The sequence below is a fragment of the Mustela putorius genome, unplaced genomic scaffold (genome assembly GCF_011764305.1).
Source record: "Mustela putorius furo isolate JIRA1106 unplaced genomic scaffold, ASM1176430v1.1 tig00003901_pilon_pilon_pilon, whole genome shotgun sequence".
Classification (NCBI taxonomy): domain Eukaryota; kingdom Metazoa; phylum Chordata; class Mammalia; order Carnivora; family Mustelidae; genus Mustela; species Mustela putorius.
Window position 1 is genome coordinate 4,901,270 of NW_025422049.1, and position 17,287 is coordinate 4,918,556.

The 17,287-nt window shown below is 42.7% G+C and overlaps 1 protein-coding gene across 1 annotated transcript in view; it reads left to right on the top strand.

Annotated features, from left to right (window-relative positions):
• The window catches only part of LOC106006760, a 69,586-nt gene extending 56,826 nt beyond the window's left edge, over positions 1–12,760 (top strand). Inside the window, exon 5 of the mRNA XM_045068282.1 lies at positions 12,418–12,760. Within this exon, the coding sequence (XP_044924217.1) occupies positions 12,418–12,440 (23 nt within the window). The 3' untranslated portion in view covers positions 12,441–12,760. The remainder of the gene's footprint in view (positions 1–12,417) is intronic.
• The last annotated feature ends 4,527 nt before the right edge of the window (positions 12,761–17,287 follow it).

The following is a 17,287-nucleotide window of genomic DNA, read 5'->3' on the forward strand; positions in this document are numbered from 1 at the left end:
GAGCTAAAGGCAGATACTTAACTGACAGTGCCCCTGGATATAACACAGTTTATTTATCCATTAACTTTTTGAAAGACATCTTGGTTGCTGCCAAGGTTTGCCAATTATGAATAAAGCTGCCTTGCTTTTTTTTCCCCTGTGTTTCCCATACCTTGCTTCAATTTTGAAAGAGATTTTCACCTGTATAGAATTGGTATAACTAAGTTGGAATTAAAAATATTATTTTCTTTAAAGACTTTATTTATTTATTTGATAGAGAAAGAGAGAGAGAGCAGGAACAGAGGCAGGGGGGAGTGGGAGAGGAAAAGCAGGCTTCCTGATGAGCAGGGAGACCGATGATGCAGGACTCGATCCCAGAACCCTGGGATCATGACCTGAGCTGAAGGCAGACGCTTAATGACTGAGCCACCCAGGCGCCCCTAAAAAATCCTTTTAATACCTTAAAGATCTCTTTCTAGAGGTGCCTGGGTGGCTCAGTCGGTTAGGCATTTGCCTTTGGCTCAGGTCATGATCCCAGGGTCCTGGGATTTGGGATGAAGCCCTATGTCAGGCTCTCTGCTCAGCGGGGAGCCTGCTTTCCCTCTGCCTGCTACTCCTGTGCTTGTACTCTTTCTCTCTGTGTCAAACAAATATTTAAAAAAAAAAAAAAAAAAAGCCCCAAACCTCTTTCTATTATCTTCTGGCTCCTTGGTCTGCAGTTTAGAAAATAGATTCATTTTTACAATTTCCTCTAGTTTCTCTTCTGGTTAATTGATTCTGTTTTTAGCTGTGCTTAATCTACTCTGAAACCTATCTACCAATTAGATACCAATTAATTTTGGTTATAATTTTCACTTCTATAATTTCTAGTTGGTTTTTTTAAAAAAGATTTTATTTATTTATTTGACAGAAAGAGAGAGAGCACAGGTGGGGAGAGCAGCAGTGGGAGAGGGAGAACCACATTCCTCACTGAGCAAGGAGCTCAATGTGGGGCTCTGTCCCAGGACCCCAGGATCATGACCTGAGCCAAACACAGATGCTTAACTGGCTGAGCCACCCAGATGCCCCTAGTCGGTTTGTTTTCAAAACTGTACTATCACTTTTCTAATTTCTAGTTCTTTAAGAAATGTTTAAGACTTTTCTCAGTATCTAGCATCCTAGTGAGTCTGTTTTTATTGTCTACTGTTTCTGATGGTTCTTACTCATTGTGTGTTGTCTCTCACTGTGGATCTATTACCTTTAATTAAGTGTTGGATATCATATTTGAAAATTATTTATAGAAATAATTTGAAGTCTGGAATATTCACTTTTCCTAGAAAAGATTTGTTTGCTCCTTTCCAGGTGCCTGCGGGAACTAAGAATATGGGATTACCTTAATCCGAGTTTAAACCTTGATGTTTTCTGAGCTGTTTAAATGACGAAGTCGAAATGCAGACTTAGTAAAGACTGATTTAATTCTGGGTCATCCTTACTCCTGGAGTATAATCCTCTAGTTTCTAAGCCCAAAGCAAGGAATTGTTTACCCAGGATTCCAACTCCTGTACGCCTAGCTCCGTGACGCTACTGAAAGAGCAACTCAGATTCTCAGATGCCTCTTGGGAGTAGGCAAACACCCTTAGGATAAAAGCATCCCTGCGTGCTTCGCTAACCTCTGTGGGTTTCTCCCCTCTTTCAGATCTCATACCAGTCACCTGATGGCTCATCTGAAGGCATAAGCAGTCTGGAAGTGATGCTTAGGGTTTTTTGTGTCCCCATTTCCAGAGTGCAGTCCTTCAAGTTCTGTCTCCAGAATAGGGTCTGTGTTGTACTAGGAGTCCCCCTTTGGCTGGTACTTACCTCCAACTGACCTTCATCTCTTTGGTTCCCAGTTCCTACTTGTTAGTACTACTTGCCTGTTCACTGTTTCCTGTGTGTGTGGGGGCGGGGGAGCTATCCATGGTCTAGGGTCTATCTTTCTGGTAGCTTCAGGTCACTAACTCATTGTCTCATCTGCTACCCTCACTTAAGAAGCACCTTTAGATTGGCAAATTCCTGTGGATAGAAGAAGCCCCTGGCTAACTTCTTTGTGTTCTGACCACACAAAACCCTCACCACTACCACCCTTGCCCAAACTACCATCATCTCTCTCCTGGATGTAACTGGTCTTCCTACTTCAACTTTTGTTCCCCTATTCTCCATATGGAAATGAGTGATCATCTAAAAGAATAAATCAGACAGGACACTACTTTCTTTAGAACCTCCCAGGGTGCCTGGGTGGCTCAGCTGGTTAAGTATCTGCCTTTGGCTTGGGTAGTGATCTCAGGGTCCCGGGACTGAGGTCCCACATCAGACTCCCTGCTGGAGTCTGCTTCTCCCTCTGCCTCTTCCTCTGCTGTTACCCCTGCTGTACTTTCTCTCTCTCTCACTCTCTCTTTCTCGTCTTTAAGCTTGCCCTTGGTATAGAGTACCCAGGCCAGAATCAGCCACCAATCTGTGGCCCACACTAGCCCCACAGCTTAAATAAATAAATAAAATCTTAAAAAAAAATACCTGTCCCAGTGGTAGGACGCCTGGGTGGCTCAGTCAGTTGAGGGTCTGACTCGATTTCAGCTCAGATCATGGTCTCAGGGTCATGGAATCAAGCTCCACATTGGGCTCCCACTTCGCACTCAGCACAGAGTCTGCTTCTCTCCCTCTGTCCTCTGTCCCTCCCCACCCCCACAACACGCTCTCTCTCTCTCTCTCTCTCTATATATATATATATATAATAAATATTTTTTTAAAAAGATTTTATTTATTCATTTGACAGAGGGATAGAGATGACAAGTAGGCAGAGAGGCAGGCAGAGAGAGGAGGGGAAGCAGGCTCCCTGCCGAGCAGACAGCCCGATGCAATGTGGGGCTCCATCCCAGGACCCTGGAATCATGACCCAAGCTGAAGGCATAGGCTTCAATGCACTGAGCCACTCAGGTGCCCCTATAATAAATATTTTAAAAAATAAGAATAAAAAATAAAACCTCCCAGTGGCTTTTAAACCCACTCAGAATAAAATTCAAAGTCCTTCCCATGACCTGTAAGGACTTATATAACCTGGCCTCTAGTTACCACTCAGATCTTAACACCTGCACTTCAGTCACATCAGCTAGCTTCCTTGCTGTTCCTCAAACCAATCATGCTTGAGCCACAGGGCTTTGTACTTACTTCCTGTAATGCCCTGATATTCACATGGCTGGTTTGTTCACCTCCTTTAAGTTTCCCATCAAGTTTCACCTATCAGAAAGGCCTTCCCTGACCACTCTATATAAAATAGCACTCCTCTCCCTTTATTCTCTATCCTCTTATCCAGCTTTCTTTTCTTTTCTTCTTTTTAAGATATATTTATTTGAGAGAGAGAGAGAGAGCATGCACGTGGTGGGAGGAACAGAGGGAGAGAAAGAAAGAGAATCTCGGGCAGACTCCCTGCTGAGCCTGGAGCCTGATGCAGAATTCCATCTCACAACCCTGAGATCATGACCCGAGCCAAAATCGAGAGTTGGACACTTAACTGACTGAGCCACCCCAGCACCCCCAGATTTATTTTCTTTATGGCACTTGTCACCAGTTGTCATATTACATGCTTGTTTTTTTAAAATGCTCATCTTTTTCTCCCACTAGCTTGTAAGCTCCACCAAAACAAGAACTTTATTTTTTATGTCCAACATCTTAAACAGTGCCTTGCACATTATAGGTACCATGAAATACTATATTAATGAAGAAATTGTGGGGGTGCCTGGGTGGCTCAGTGGGTTCAGCCTCTGCCTTCAGCTCAGGTCATGATCCCAGGGTCCTGGGATCGAGCCCCGCATCGGGCTTTCTGCTCTGCAGGGAGCCTGCTTCCTCCTCCCCACCGCCTGCCTCTCTGCCTACTGTGATCTCTCTCTGTCAAATAAATAAAGAAATAATCTTAAAAAAAATAAAATCCCATAGTACTTTTGGGATAGTTGAAAAGATGATCTCAAAGATTCATCTAAGTAGAGGCTTCTGGGTGGCTCCGTCAGTTAAGCACCTGTCTTTGGCTCAGATCATGATCCCAGGGTCCTGGGATTGAGCCCCACATTGGGCTCCTTGCTCAGCAGGGAGCATGCTTCCCTCTCACACCTGCTCATGCTCTTACTCTCTCTCTCTCTCTCAAATAAATAAAAAAAAGTCTTTGAGGGATGCCTGGGTGTTTCAATCAGTTAAGTGTCTGCCTTCAGCTCAGGTCATGATCCTGGGGTCGTGGGAGCAAATCCTGCATTGGGCTTCCTGCTCAGTGAGGAGCCTGCTTCTCCCTTTGCCTGCTGCTCTCAGTGTTTCTGTGTGCTCCGCTCTGTTACAAATAAATTAATAAAACCTCTAAGTAGAACTTAGAAAAATAAATGAAATCTTTGAGAAAAAATTCATCTAAGTAAAAACATGTAAGAATATCTGGGAAGGTTATAAAAAATAAATTAGAGGGAAATCTAGCTCTACTAGATATTAAAACAATTGTAAGGTTACAATTTTAAAAGTATGGTATGATAATTAAAATAGTACACAGGGGTGCCTGGCTGGTGGTAGAACGTGCAACTCTTTATCTTTAAGCCCCAAGTTGAGTGTGGAGCCTACTTAAAAAAAAGAAGCAGAGTAGACGGTTTAGAAACAAACCAAGTGCATACAACAATTTAGATTTTGGTAAAGGTAGCATTTTGAAATCAGTAGAGAAAAGATAATGTTGTAAAAGGTGTCTGGAAAACTAGTTAGCTAGTTGGAAAAATAAAGATCATGTACTACCTTATTCCTTATTCCAAAATACATTGAAATGTACCAAAGATATAATAGAAGCATAAAAATAGCATAAGAAAAAAATGGGTGAGGCTTTTGTAAGGGTGGCAGAAAACCAAGAAGCTCTAAGAGCAAAAAGACATAAATTCAACAACATAAAAAAAACTTTAAAACCTGCAAAGCATAAAACACCATAAATAAAGAATAAAAAAAAAAAATGGGCACCTCGGTGGTGCAGTCAGTAAAGTGTCTGACTCTTGTCTTTGGCTTAGGTCTTGATCTTAGGGTCATTGCATCAAGCCCTACATGGACTCTTATGTCGGGGTCCACACTCAGCAGGGAGTCTGCTGGAGATTTTCTCTCTCCCCCTTTCTGCCCACCGCCCTGCTTACTTGCTCTCTCTCTAAAATAAATAAATAAATAAATAAATAAATAAATAAATAAGTCATTAGTTAAAAAAACCACACACAAATTGGGTCACCTGGTTGACACAGTTGGTTAAGCGACTGCCTTTGGCTCAGGTCATGATCCTGGGGATCCCAGGATGGAGTCCTGCATTAGGCTTCCTGCTCAGCAGGGAGTCTGCTTTTCCCTCTGACCCTCCCCCACCTCATGCTCTCTCTCGCTCTCTCTCTCTATCAAATAAATAAAATCCTTAAAAAAATAGAATAAAATCTTTAAGAAAAACAAACAAATTGGGAAGATATAGTTGCAACACATAAGACAGACAAGACTTTCCTTAATACAAAAAAGTATTCTTATAAATCAATAAAACCAACAACACATTAGAAAAATGGACAAAGGATATGAGAATATACAAATGGTTAGTAAATGTATAAAAGATACTCTGCCTCGTTAGTAACCAAGGAAATACAAATCAAAATATTTTATCTGACCTATCAGCTTGGTAAAGATTAAAAATATTGACAATTTCCAGGGTTGACAAGTATGCAGAGAAACAGCCATTCATCACTGTGGTGGGATTATATACTGGGTCAGTATTGTTGGAAAGCATTTTGTATATCTATAGACATTGTATATCTATAAATATTTTAAAAGTCCAGACTGTTTGACCTATCCAGTACATTTTGGTGAATCTGTTGTATAGAAATACTTAAAGCTGGATATATAGTATTAATCACTGTGGAATTAATTGTAAAGATGAAAAATTGATGAAAAACCCTTAAATATAGGAAGCTGGTTAAATATATCATAGTAACCCATGTAGTAGGATTCTACATAACAATTAAAAGAATTAGGTAAGTTGCTATTGTCACATTTTAAACCTTTTTTAAATTAATAAACTTTATTTTTAGAGAAGTTTTAGGTTTACAGCAAAATTGAGCAGAAAGTACAGAACATTCTCAAATACCCCTGGTCTCCACACATGCAGAACCCCCCCACCCCCACTGACATCCTATAACATGGTGGTATTTTTGTTACAATTGATAAATCTATGTTGACTCGTCATTATCACCCACAGTTCATGGTTTACATTAGGATTCATTCTTGGCATGGACAGTCTATGTATTGTGTGGATTTTTAAAAGCAAGGGTAGAAATAAATAGCATGAGTTCAGTATTATAAACAGCATTATATATAAACATATCTGTGTGCGTATAACTTGTGTGTGTGTGCGCACACGCACGTGCACGCACATGTAAAAGTCAAATGAGAAGTGTCCTGTTTTGGAATTTAGCTAATGCTCAAAGCTGAGGTCCACTTCCTTCTCCTCCTCCTCCTCCTCCTCCTCCTTCTTCTGCAGGTTTCAGAGCAAGGTTTAATCTGTGTGCATTCAAACATGAAAGCTATTTTCAGAAACAGAGTCCTAAGTCATGCTGTCAATCTCCTTGAGGTGCATCCTGAGGGCATGGGCTGTTCCAGGCACAGCAGGAGCTGGCATGGAAAGAGACAGCAACATCGGCAGACAGCAGAGGGGTCTGAGGAGAGTCAGTTTAATAGTCTTTAAGCTTGCCCTTGGTATAGAGTACCCAGGCCAGAATCAGCCACCAATCTGTGGCCCACACTAGCCCCACAGCTTAAGGTCCACTTTCTAAAGAATGGACCAACGACCTGCCGGCATCCCCTCCAGCACACACAGAAACACGGAATTGGTTCTTCAGCCATCATCCTTACCACCTCACTAAGTCCATATGAAGAGAAGACCAGAAATCTGAGGTAAATTCATTGACACACAAAGCAGACATCAGATTCAGGAGTTGACAGACTAAGGTGACAAATGCCGTGGTTTTCCTGTTCAAGTGTGGGGGGTCCAAGAGAACCCCTCAAAGCTAGGATGGCTCCTGAGCTGCAGAAATTTGGAGACTTAATTTGGGTCCTCTGGGAATCAGATGCTAAGAGTGAATTAAGAGTGTTAGAAGCTTATTGGGTAGGAAACGTCAAGAGAGGGAAGGAGAAAATTTCAGATGATACATGTTTCACACCTGTGAAAAGAAATGGCTGGGGGTTTGTGTGCAGAACTGAGCAGGGAGAAGGTGCTGATGGTGATGCAGATATGACATCTGCGGAGGGGGCAGAAAGTAGGATTGGGCAGAAAGAACCTGCAGCCACAATGCAGATCTGACTGAGTTTCAGCCAACCGAATGGTGAGCTTCGGAGCAAAGAATGCCTATTAGAGAATTCCCATATTGGGCAGAAAATGGACAGGTCCTAGGACGTCTGCCATGCTCAGTCATTGGCTGGAGGATGCCCAGAAGAGCATCTTGGTTAAAGCACTCCAGTGGATCCTGAGGGTGCTGCAGCCAGAGTCTGTCAACTGCCTGTACTTGCAGCTAAATGGCAAATTCTTTCTTGAAGGGAGAGCCTCGCAGTAATCCTTCGCGCCTGCCAGAGAGAACTGCTCTGGGAGCGCCACTTGAGTGGAGGGTGGTGAAGGAATGTTTGAGAACTTGACACATGCCTCCTGGAATTTGGGGGCATCTGTGAACATAGAGAAGGATGCCCACTTCTCTCCCAGAGAATGCTGCAGGTGGAATAAAATAACCTATGGCAATAGGGTAAGGAGAGAAGGCAGAAGTGGGGGAGCTTGTTCTCCCATTGGTAGGCATGGTAAGGTTGCTCGAGTTTCCCAAGAAACAAGTAGGTGCTTCAGAATGAAGCTGGACTCCAGCTGTTGTGAAGTTATCCTGCTTTCAGCAGGCAACCTGTTGAAATGAGGGAGTCCCCAGTAGTATGAGGCGATAAGGTATACTATCAGGGACAGGAACTGAAGGACGTTTGCAAGTAAATCAGCAAGAGCACCCAGTATTCAAATTGGGGAACTGTGCAGTGTAGAGATTTTTGTGCCATCTCTGAAGAATCCATATATGTGTCTTCCTAACTTCTACCTCCCCAAAAGCAAACATTAAGAATATCTGCCACACCAGGGACATCAAGGCCAACCTACATTAGTCAGGAGGGAGCGAAAAAAGAAACACCAGATAAGTAAAAATAAAAACAAAAATGAAACATCCAAAACAAAACACTTGGGGGTACCTGGGTGGCTCAGTCAGTTAAGCAGCTACCTTTGGCTCAGATCATGATCCCAGGGTCTTGGGATCAAGTTCTGCATCAGGCTCCCTGCTCAGTGGGGAGCCTGCTTCTCCCTCTGCCTGTTGCTCCCACTGCTTGTGTGCTCTCTCTCTCTCAAATAAATAAATAAATAAATAAATAAATTTTTAAAAAGATTTTATTTATTTATTTGACAGAGATCACAAGCAGGCAGAGAGACAGGCAGAGAGAGAGAGGAGGAAGCAGGCTCCCTGCCGAGCAGAGAGCCCGATGCGGGACTCGATCCCAGGACCCTGAGATCATGACCTGAGCTGAAGGCAGCAGCTTAACCCACTGAGCCACCCAGGCACCCAATAAATAAAATCTTAAAAAAAAAAAAGGAAAACAAAACAAACACTTAGTTCCTTTCTTCTAACTCCCCACACCTCCTCACCCTCGGGAAGCCAGAAGCAGCGGAGAAAGGAAGAAGACAACGAATGAGGTCAGGCCTGACCTGGGATGGGAGAAGACACTATTTGAGTGCAGTGGTTGGAGACAAAGCTTTTTTTTTTTTTTTTTTAAAGATTTTATTTATTTATTAGAGAGAGAGAGAACACAAGCAGGGGAACTGTCAGGCAGAGGGAGAGAGACAAGCAGACTCCCGCTGAGTAGGGAGCTCAAAGCAGGGCTCTATCCCAGGACCCTGGGATCATGACCTGAGCTGGAGACAGATGCTTAACTGACTGAGCCACCCAGGCGCCCTGAGACAAAGCTTTTTCATATTTACACTCCACCAAATTAAGAATGTTCAATAGGGCTCTCTGCTCAGCAGGGAGCCTGCTTCCCTCTCTCTCTCTCTCTCTCTCTCTCTGTCTGCCTCTCCATCTACTTGTGATTTCTCTCTGTCAAATAAATAAATAAAATCTTAAAAAAAAAAGAATGTTCAATAAATCAATTATATATCCATAGATCTAAATATGCATTGGAAGAAAATTGAGAAGGTACATATCAAACTGTTGTTTATGGCAATTACTAGGGATTTAGGCGAAGTTAATGGTGGGGCACAATTTTATTTTTTACTTTATTTGCTTCTCTATGAGTTTTATTTCATCAAGCACCAATTAGTTTTAAAATTAAGAAAAGTAAGTTAAAACAAGTGGTTTGAAATGAACTAACTGAGAAGTATTTGATTGAGAATTAATTTATTGTACACATCCATGAAGGTCGCTGCATCTCAAGTAGGATAAACATAAAGAGAGCCACAAATACACACATCATAATAAAATCAATTCATTCTGTATATTTTTTGAGTTTTGGGGGGAGGTTGTTCAAAGGTTTATCCTCAAATTCAGGGAAGATGGCAGCTTGAACAAATGTCCATGGCACACTCTTTCTATTCGTTCTGCTTAAGAATAACACAAGGGCGCCTGGGTGGCTCAGTCTTTAAGCATCTGCCTTCAGCTCAGGTCATGATCCCAGGGTCCTGGGGTCCAGCCCTGCGTTGGGCTCCGTGCTCAGCAGGAAGCCTGCTTCTCCCTCTCCCACTCCCCTGCTTCTGTTCCCTTTCTTGCTGTGTCTCTCTCCGTCAAATAAATAAATAAAATCTTAAAAAAAAAAAAAAAAAAGAATAACAGAACAGCCAGTGTAGGCAAGGTGATGGAGCCTGGAAGCTGCATCTAAGGCCATATTTCTTTTAGGATCTTGAGTAGGGGCGAAGAACAGATTCAAGCCAAGGTCATGCTCTTCTTGGGCAGCCTCCAGCTAATGACTCAGCGTGGCAGGGGTGCTAGTGCCTGACCACTTTTTTCAAATGTGGGACACTTCAAATAGGAGATTTCTGTTCCGGACTTACTTCCTCAGTTAGCTGAGATTGTTCAGTCACCTTAAAGTTGGGTGGGAGTTAAGGGGTAGCGGTAGAGGACAGGGCATATCTGTTGGAAACCTGGGATAATGACAGTGATTTTGTGGTTATCTGAGGAAGTTCAGCCTGCCCTCTCGAGCCTGGGCCTGCTTTCCTGAGGTCCTACAGGGGCCTGATTCAGCTGACCATGGTAAACCTCCAGGAAAACTATTTGTTGGTCTGAATTGCTACAGTTTTAAGAGATTTCCACTTGTATTCAGGGAGACATGGGACAGAGAGGCTTCCTCCCTGTGCCTCACAAAGACATAGCGGCTCTTCATTTAGCTTATTTCTGACCCACAAAAACAAAAACTACTTAACCTTCTACCATTCACTGGTTTACCACTGCTCAGGAGACGCTAACTGCCTGACCTAATTGCTAAGGAGTCAAAATCACAAAAAGGCAAAGAGAAATAACCCATTTAAGGAAAATGCTTAACTAGAGGGAGGAAGACTAACTTAGACAATTAGACAGATGGCTCCCATTAATGTAGAAAGGAAGAGTCAGAAGAGAATTATTAAATAACTAAACAAATTAATATTTGTAAAATGTTTAGAATAGTTCCTGTCATATACTTGTTTGTTAAATAATAAACTATAACAAGAAGTAATGAGAACTCCTGAGGATCTGAAATTGGAGCACAAAAAAGACACTGTAGAACTAGAAAGTATGATTTTAGAATTTAAAAATTCAGAACAAAAATCTTGTAAGATTCCAAGCAGAAAGAACACATTCTGGCTTCCAGCTGATTTGGACAACAGGAGGCATTGATGGATGGTTGGAGGCAGGGAATACAGAGAAAGAGTGTTTCTTCACCTCCCTCTCTGCCTCAGATAGCATCTCTAGTAGTGATTACAGCTCCTCTGTAGCCCCAGCTCCTACCAGCAGGCTTCCATTGGGGAACCGTGGCCCCTGAGCTCCAGTAAAACCACTTCCTTCCTCTGACCACCACCCCCCAGCCTAGGGGCGGTAGTTGCTCCCTGCCATTCTTAATCTCTAGGCTGTCCTTATTGTCCCCTGTTTGTTTATCAATTCTTCCATTATCTGTGCGATCCATTCCCTGTATTTTTAAAAAGATTTTATTTATTTATTTGGCAGAGAGAGATCACAAGTAGGCAGAGAGGCAGGCAGAGAGAGAGGGGGAAGCAGGCTCCCCACTGAGCAGATAGCCTGATGCAGGGCTCAATCCGAGGACCCTGAGATTATGACCTGAGCCAAAGGCAAAGGCTCAACCCACTGAGCCACCCAGGTGCCCCATTCCCTGTATTTTTATATTCCCTCTGTTTTATTTACTTACTCATTCATTCATTCATTCATTCATTCGTTTAGTGATCTCCACACCCAGCATGGGGCTCGAACTCATGATCCCAAGATCAAGAGTCATATGCCCTTCCAGCTGAGCCAGCCAGGTGCCCCGTATATTCCCTCTATTTTATTTTAGTTTTTAAAGCTTTGTTTATTTGAGAGACACACAGAGAGAGTGTACTCAGGTAGAGGCGCAAACCAAGAGGGAAAGAGAATCCTAAAGCAGACTCCCCACTGAGCATGGAGCCCGACATGGCGGGCTTGATTCCAGGACCCTGAGATTATGACCTGAGCCAAAATCAACAGCCAGATGCTTAACTGACTGAGCCACCCAGGCACTCCTCCCTCTATTTTGAATACTCAGAGCTGTTTCTATTTTCTGGTTGGATGCTGACTGACACTCTTACAAAGGAAAATAAACCAGGATCAGAGGTTTATTTTTTTTTATAAGGCTGTTTTTAAAAAGATTTTATTAATTTATTTGAGAGAGTGGCTGTGAGAACATGATTGAGGGAGCACGGATTGGGGGTGGGGAGCAGAGCAAGGAGCAGATACCCCCTGAGCTGGGAGCCTGATGCAGGGGCTCGATCCCAAGACCCTGAGATCATGGCCTGAGCTGAAGACAGATGCTTAACTGTCTGAGCCACCCAGGTGCCCCAGGATTAGAGTTTTAATATATGACACAGAAAGCTGGAAAACACTGGAATACCGTCTATAGCATGTTGGGAGTAGAGAACTGATGGCTGACAATCATATTACCAGGGCAGGACAGGCTGCTTTTAAAATGGCTCCCAATAATCCTCACCTCCTGGTGTTCACTCCCTGTGTAAGTCCCTCTTCTGTGTGTGTGTTGGTCCTGGTGACTTGCTTATTACAGACTAAGACAAAAATGATGGGATGTCACTTTCATAATTAGGTTATGAAAAACTGGCTTCTGTTCTGCTTACATTCCCTCTCGGGCTGTTCTTGTACTCTGATGTAGAGAGCCATCTGGCAAAAAACTGAGGACCTCAGTCCAACAGCCAGCAAGAAACTGAATCCTGCCAAAAACCACGTGACTGAACTTGGACATGGATCCTGTCCCGGCTGAGCCTTGAGATAAGACTGCAGCCCCAGCTGACGCTTTGATGGCAGCCTGTGAGAGACACCGAGTGTACACCTTGATGGAAATCCTATGGGAGATTGTGAAGTAGATGACTCGGTTAGGCCATGCTATTCCTGACCCGTAGAAATGGTGAGATCATAAATGTGTGTTGCTTAAGCTAAGTTTTATTTTTTTTAAACTGAAATTCAAGATTAAAAGCAATAAACAATTCAAAAAGGGGCATAAATCATTTGATCTTTTATGAAGAGATGAGCCATAAACCTTTATGTACTAAATTGTTATAGCAGGTTAAAAATTTAAAGCAAAACTCTTAGAAACACAAGAAAATTTTAATAAAAACCACAACCATAATGGGAGATTATAATATACCTCCTTCAAAACTTAACTGATCAAGTACACAAAAAATAAGCTAGAAAATAGATGATTTGGGAGCAACTGGATGGCTCAGTCTGTGGAGAGACCAACTCTTGGTTTTGGCTCAGGTCATGATCTCAGGGTCATGGGACTGAGCCCCCTGTTTGGCTCCACATTCAGTGCGGAGTTGGTTTGGGATTCTCTCTCTTCCTCTCCTTCTGCCCCTCCTGGGCCTTGCTCATGCTTGCTAAATAAATTAAAAAAAATTTTTAGTATCTTTTTAAAAGGTTTTATTTATTTGAGAGAGAGAGTATGAATAGGGCAGAGGGAGAGGGGAAGCAGGCTCCCCGCTGAGCAGGGATCCTGATGCAGGGCTCAATCCCAGGACCCTGAGATCATGATCTGAGCCTCAGGTAGATGCTTAACTGACTGAGCCACCCAGGTGCCCCAATAAATAAAATCTTAAAAAAAAAAAAAGGTGATTTGATTAATATAACCAAAAAGCTTAATGTATGACTATATATATATATATATATATCCATATGCATCTAAAAATGTGAATTATTTTCTAATGTCCATTAACTGTGTCCTTCATCACAGAGGAAAATCTTCATAAATTTAAGAGAAGAAAATTTATTTTTTTAATTTTTTTAAAGATTTTTGTTTATATATTTGACAGAGAGAGAGAGAGAGCACACAAGCAGGGGGAGCTGCTGGCGGAGGGAGAGGGAGAAGCAGGCTCCTTGCCAAGCAGGGAGCCCAATTCGTGGCTCCATCCCAGGACCCTGGGATCATGGCCTGAGCCGAAGGCAGACGCTTAACCAACTGAGCCACCCAGGTGCCCCAAGGAGAATTTCTTTTTTTAAATAAGCTCGACATGGGGCTTGACCTCACAACCCCGAGATCGAGTCACGTGGTCTACCGATTGAGCCAGCCAGGCACCCCTGAGAGAGGAGATTTTAGAGCTGCATTTTCTCAATATAAGCCAGTGAAATTAGAAAGAAATAATAAAAGATGGTCAAAATATCTTTACTAGTTAGAAATTGAAGGACATCAATTTAATCCTAGATTAAAGAGAAAATAAAAACAGAACTCATGAAAAGTTTAGGAAGTAACAAAATGTAGATACAGAAAATTCTATGGGATCACCTAAAACTTTTTTTAGATGACTGGGGCACCTGGGTGACTCAGTCAGTTGAGAATCTGCCTTTGGCTCAGGTCATGATCTCAGGGTCCTGTGATAGAGCCCCTGCATTGGGCTCCCTCTGCTGCTCCCTCTGCTGCTCCCCCTACTTGTACTCTTTTACTCTTTCTCTCTCTCAAATAAATAAATTAATGGAATCTTAAAAAAAAAAAAACAACTTTCTAAAAAAAAAAGAAAATTCACAGCTTTAAATCAGGAATCACGAAAGTCTGGGTAGGTGATGGAGATGTAGGAAGTGGCTAGATATAACAGTGGAGGTGGGATCTATGGAGTCTTAGCAGGGACATGACAGCCCTGAAAGCCTTGAAGTCCACCAGTCTGTGATACCCCCTTAAATGCTTTTAGTATTAACAAAGAAGAAAATGGAAAATATGGAAACGAATCTACTAAGAGCATGTGGCAAAGCTGCAAAATTATCTAAAAGAAAACATAGGTGGAATTAATAAAGATAAAGCACAAAAAATTAGTGAAACAGAAAATTGTCACAGGTTGGGTTCCCTGGGAAACAGATACTGAGGAGGAAAGAATCCAAAAGGTTTACTGAGAAGTAATGTCTGTGAAGCAAAAGAGGCTGGGCATGTTGTTGGCAACGCAGAACTGACAAAGTCTCTGCCAGCTCACTGGGGAGCTGCATAGCAAAGATGACCCCGTTCCAAGGATCTCGCACTGGGCAGAAAAGGCTACACCCTGGTCCTACCACCTTTCCCAGTAATAAGCTGTGGGCATTCCAAGAGCATTGTGACCCTCAGTTCAAAATCTGAGGTGGACTCTGAAGGTCCTAACAGCTGCCAGCACACTTTGCAGCTGGACAGTTAGTCCTTTCTGCAAGTGGGCACTGCGGGTAGCCTCTCTGCCACAAAAATACTAAAAAGTGGTATAAAAAGGTTAATAAAACCTCAATAAAATAAAAAGTTGGCTTTAAAACAATTCAATTTATTAAAGATTTTACCTTTTTGTATGTGTGCACAATTTGGAAAAATTGCGCTGTAAGTAAAATTCATGTGCGCAAACCTGCAAAGAGTGGACATTTGGGATGTGTTGAATGGTTATCAGGCAAAAACAAGCAGCCTTCAAGGACCTACCTTCCATAGTGGGGCCTTTCAGTCCCTCATCTTTTTTTTTTTTTAAGATTTTATTCATTTATTTGACAGAGATCACAAGTAGGCAGAGGCAGGCAGAGAGAAGGAAGCAGGCTCCCTGCTGAGCAGAGAGCCCAATGTGGGACTTGATCCCAGGACCCTGAGATCATGACCAGCCCAAAGGCAGTGGCTTAACCCACTGAGCCACCCAGGCGCTCCAGTCCCTCATCTTTTTAAACCAGACTTTCAATGCCAGCCTTCCTTCCACTGCTCTGTAAATACAGAACTGATTTTTAATGACCTGAAATTAAGAAAAGGCTATTCCTACTAGAAAACAAGAGAGGAACATTATATCGGTTTGGGGTTTCATTATCTCTTCAGATCAGGAAGGGCTGGGCTGGGACCTCAAAGAGTGTATGTGAATGTGCACTTGAACCCTTGAGAATTCAGAGATTTGGTGGACCCATTTTCCCCAACTGCCCAACTCACTGAGATTTCCTGCCAGTTTCTGCACTGGCTTGATTGGCATAATTCAAACGGGAAAACCTCACAGTCATTCCAGTTTTCTGGAACTCCATGATAACATTTGGTAACAGCTGATAGGATGTATTCCACACATTGTATTATGGAATTTCTTCAAAGAATTGCTAAAATATATGGAGTCAATTATTTTGTAGTACTCCTACATATTTTATCTAGATTAGATTCTAGGCTGCCAAGTGATTTATTAAATGGCTCTGGAGATTTAGCATAGTAACTCTTCCGAACCTTTGATCTCAATGGCAGAAATGGAAGAAACTGCATTGTCCAGTGTGTTAATTACTAGCCACATGTGGCTACTGAGCACCAAAATATTGGTAATCTGATTGTAAATGTGCTAGAAGTGTAAATACATGCAGGATGTCAAAGACTTGGTATGGAAAAGAAAAAGGAATGTGAAATGTCATAATTTTCATACTGATGGATATTGATGTATTTTGGATCTATTAGAGCAAATATATTAAGATTTATTTGACCTGTTTCTTTTAACTTTTTAATGGAGATACTAGTATTTAAAATCGCACATGTAGGGGTGCCTGGCTGGCTCAACCAGAAGCACACAGGACTTTTGATCTCCTGGTCGCGAGTTCGAGCCCCACATTGTGTGTAGAAATTGCTAAAGTAAATAAACTTTATAAAAAATCACCCAGGGAGTGCGTGGGTGGCTCAGTGGGTTAAAGCCTCTGCCTTCTGCTCAGGTCATGATTCCGGGGTCCTGGGATGTAGCCCGCATTGGACTCTCTATTGAGCAAGGAGTCTGCTTCCTTCTCTCTCTCCACCTGCTTCTCTGCCTACTTGTGATCTCTGTCTGTCAAATGAATAAATAAAATATTTTTTTAAAAAGTCACCCAGGTAGCTCACATTTTTGAACTTCACGGTATTTCTATTGTACAGTGCTGCATGAGATATTTACTGTGAAGTTTCCTGAATCCCTGTTCTTTTTAAAAAATTATTTTATTTTTTAAAATTCCGGCATAATTAACATACATTTTGAATTCCTGTTCTTTTGACTCACTCGGAGTTTCAACCAGCACAACAATATTGATAAAACCCATCTTTATGGCTGGCTATGGCTTTAACTGTGTAAAGGCTGATGTGTGTCATTACTGTGTGCATCTTCAGTTCTCCGTAATCTTTTGATTAATGGGGAGGTAATGTGAAGATATCCAGTGTCTATTCACTGGAAAGTGCACATCGAGAGAGGGGACCATCATGGGAAGGTCACAAGCAGGGGTGGCAACAAAACAAAACCCACAGTAAGTTATCCTGCACCGCGTGTGATAATGGCACCAGCGAGTCCTTTTGTTGACCGACCTGTGAAGGTCAGCCTTCTAGGTGTGCAGCGAGCTAAGATCTGCGGCTGAGCACCACTGTGTACCGCCCCGACACTCGGCTGGACATCTGGTGCCGTTGGATGAACCGAGCGGCGGTGGCGGCGGTGTGGCTGGAGCCGCTCCAGGAGGGACCAGGCACCGCGAGCCCGGCGGGGGAGGCGAGGGGAGGCGGGGGAAGCGGGGGTGCTGGTGGGCGGAGAAGGAGGAGGAGGAGGTGGCAGAGGCGGCGACAAAGG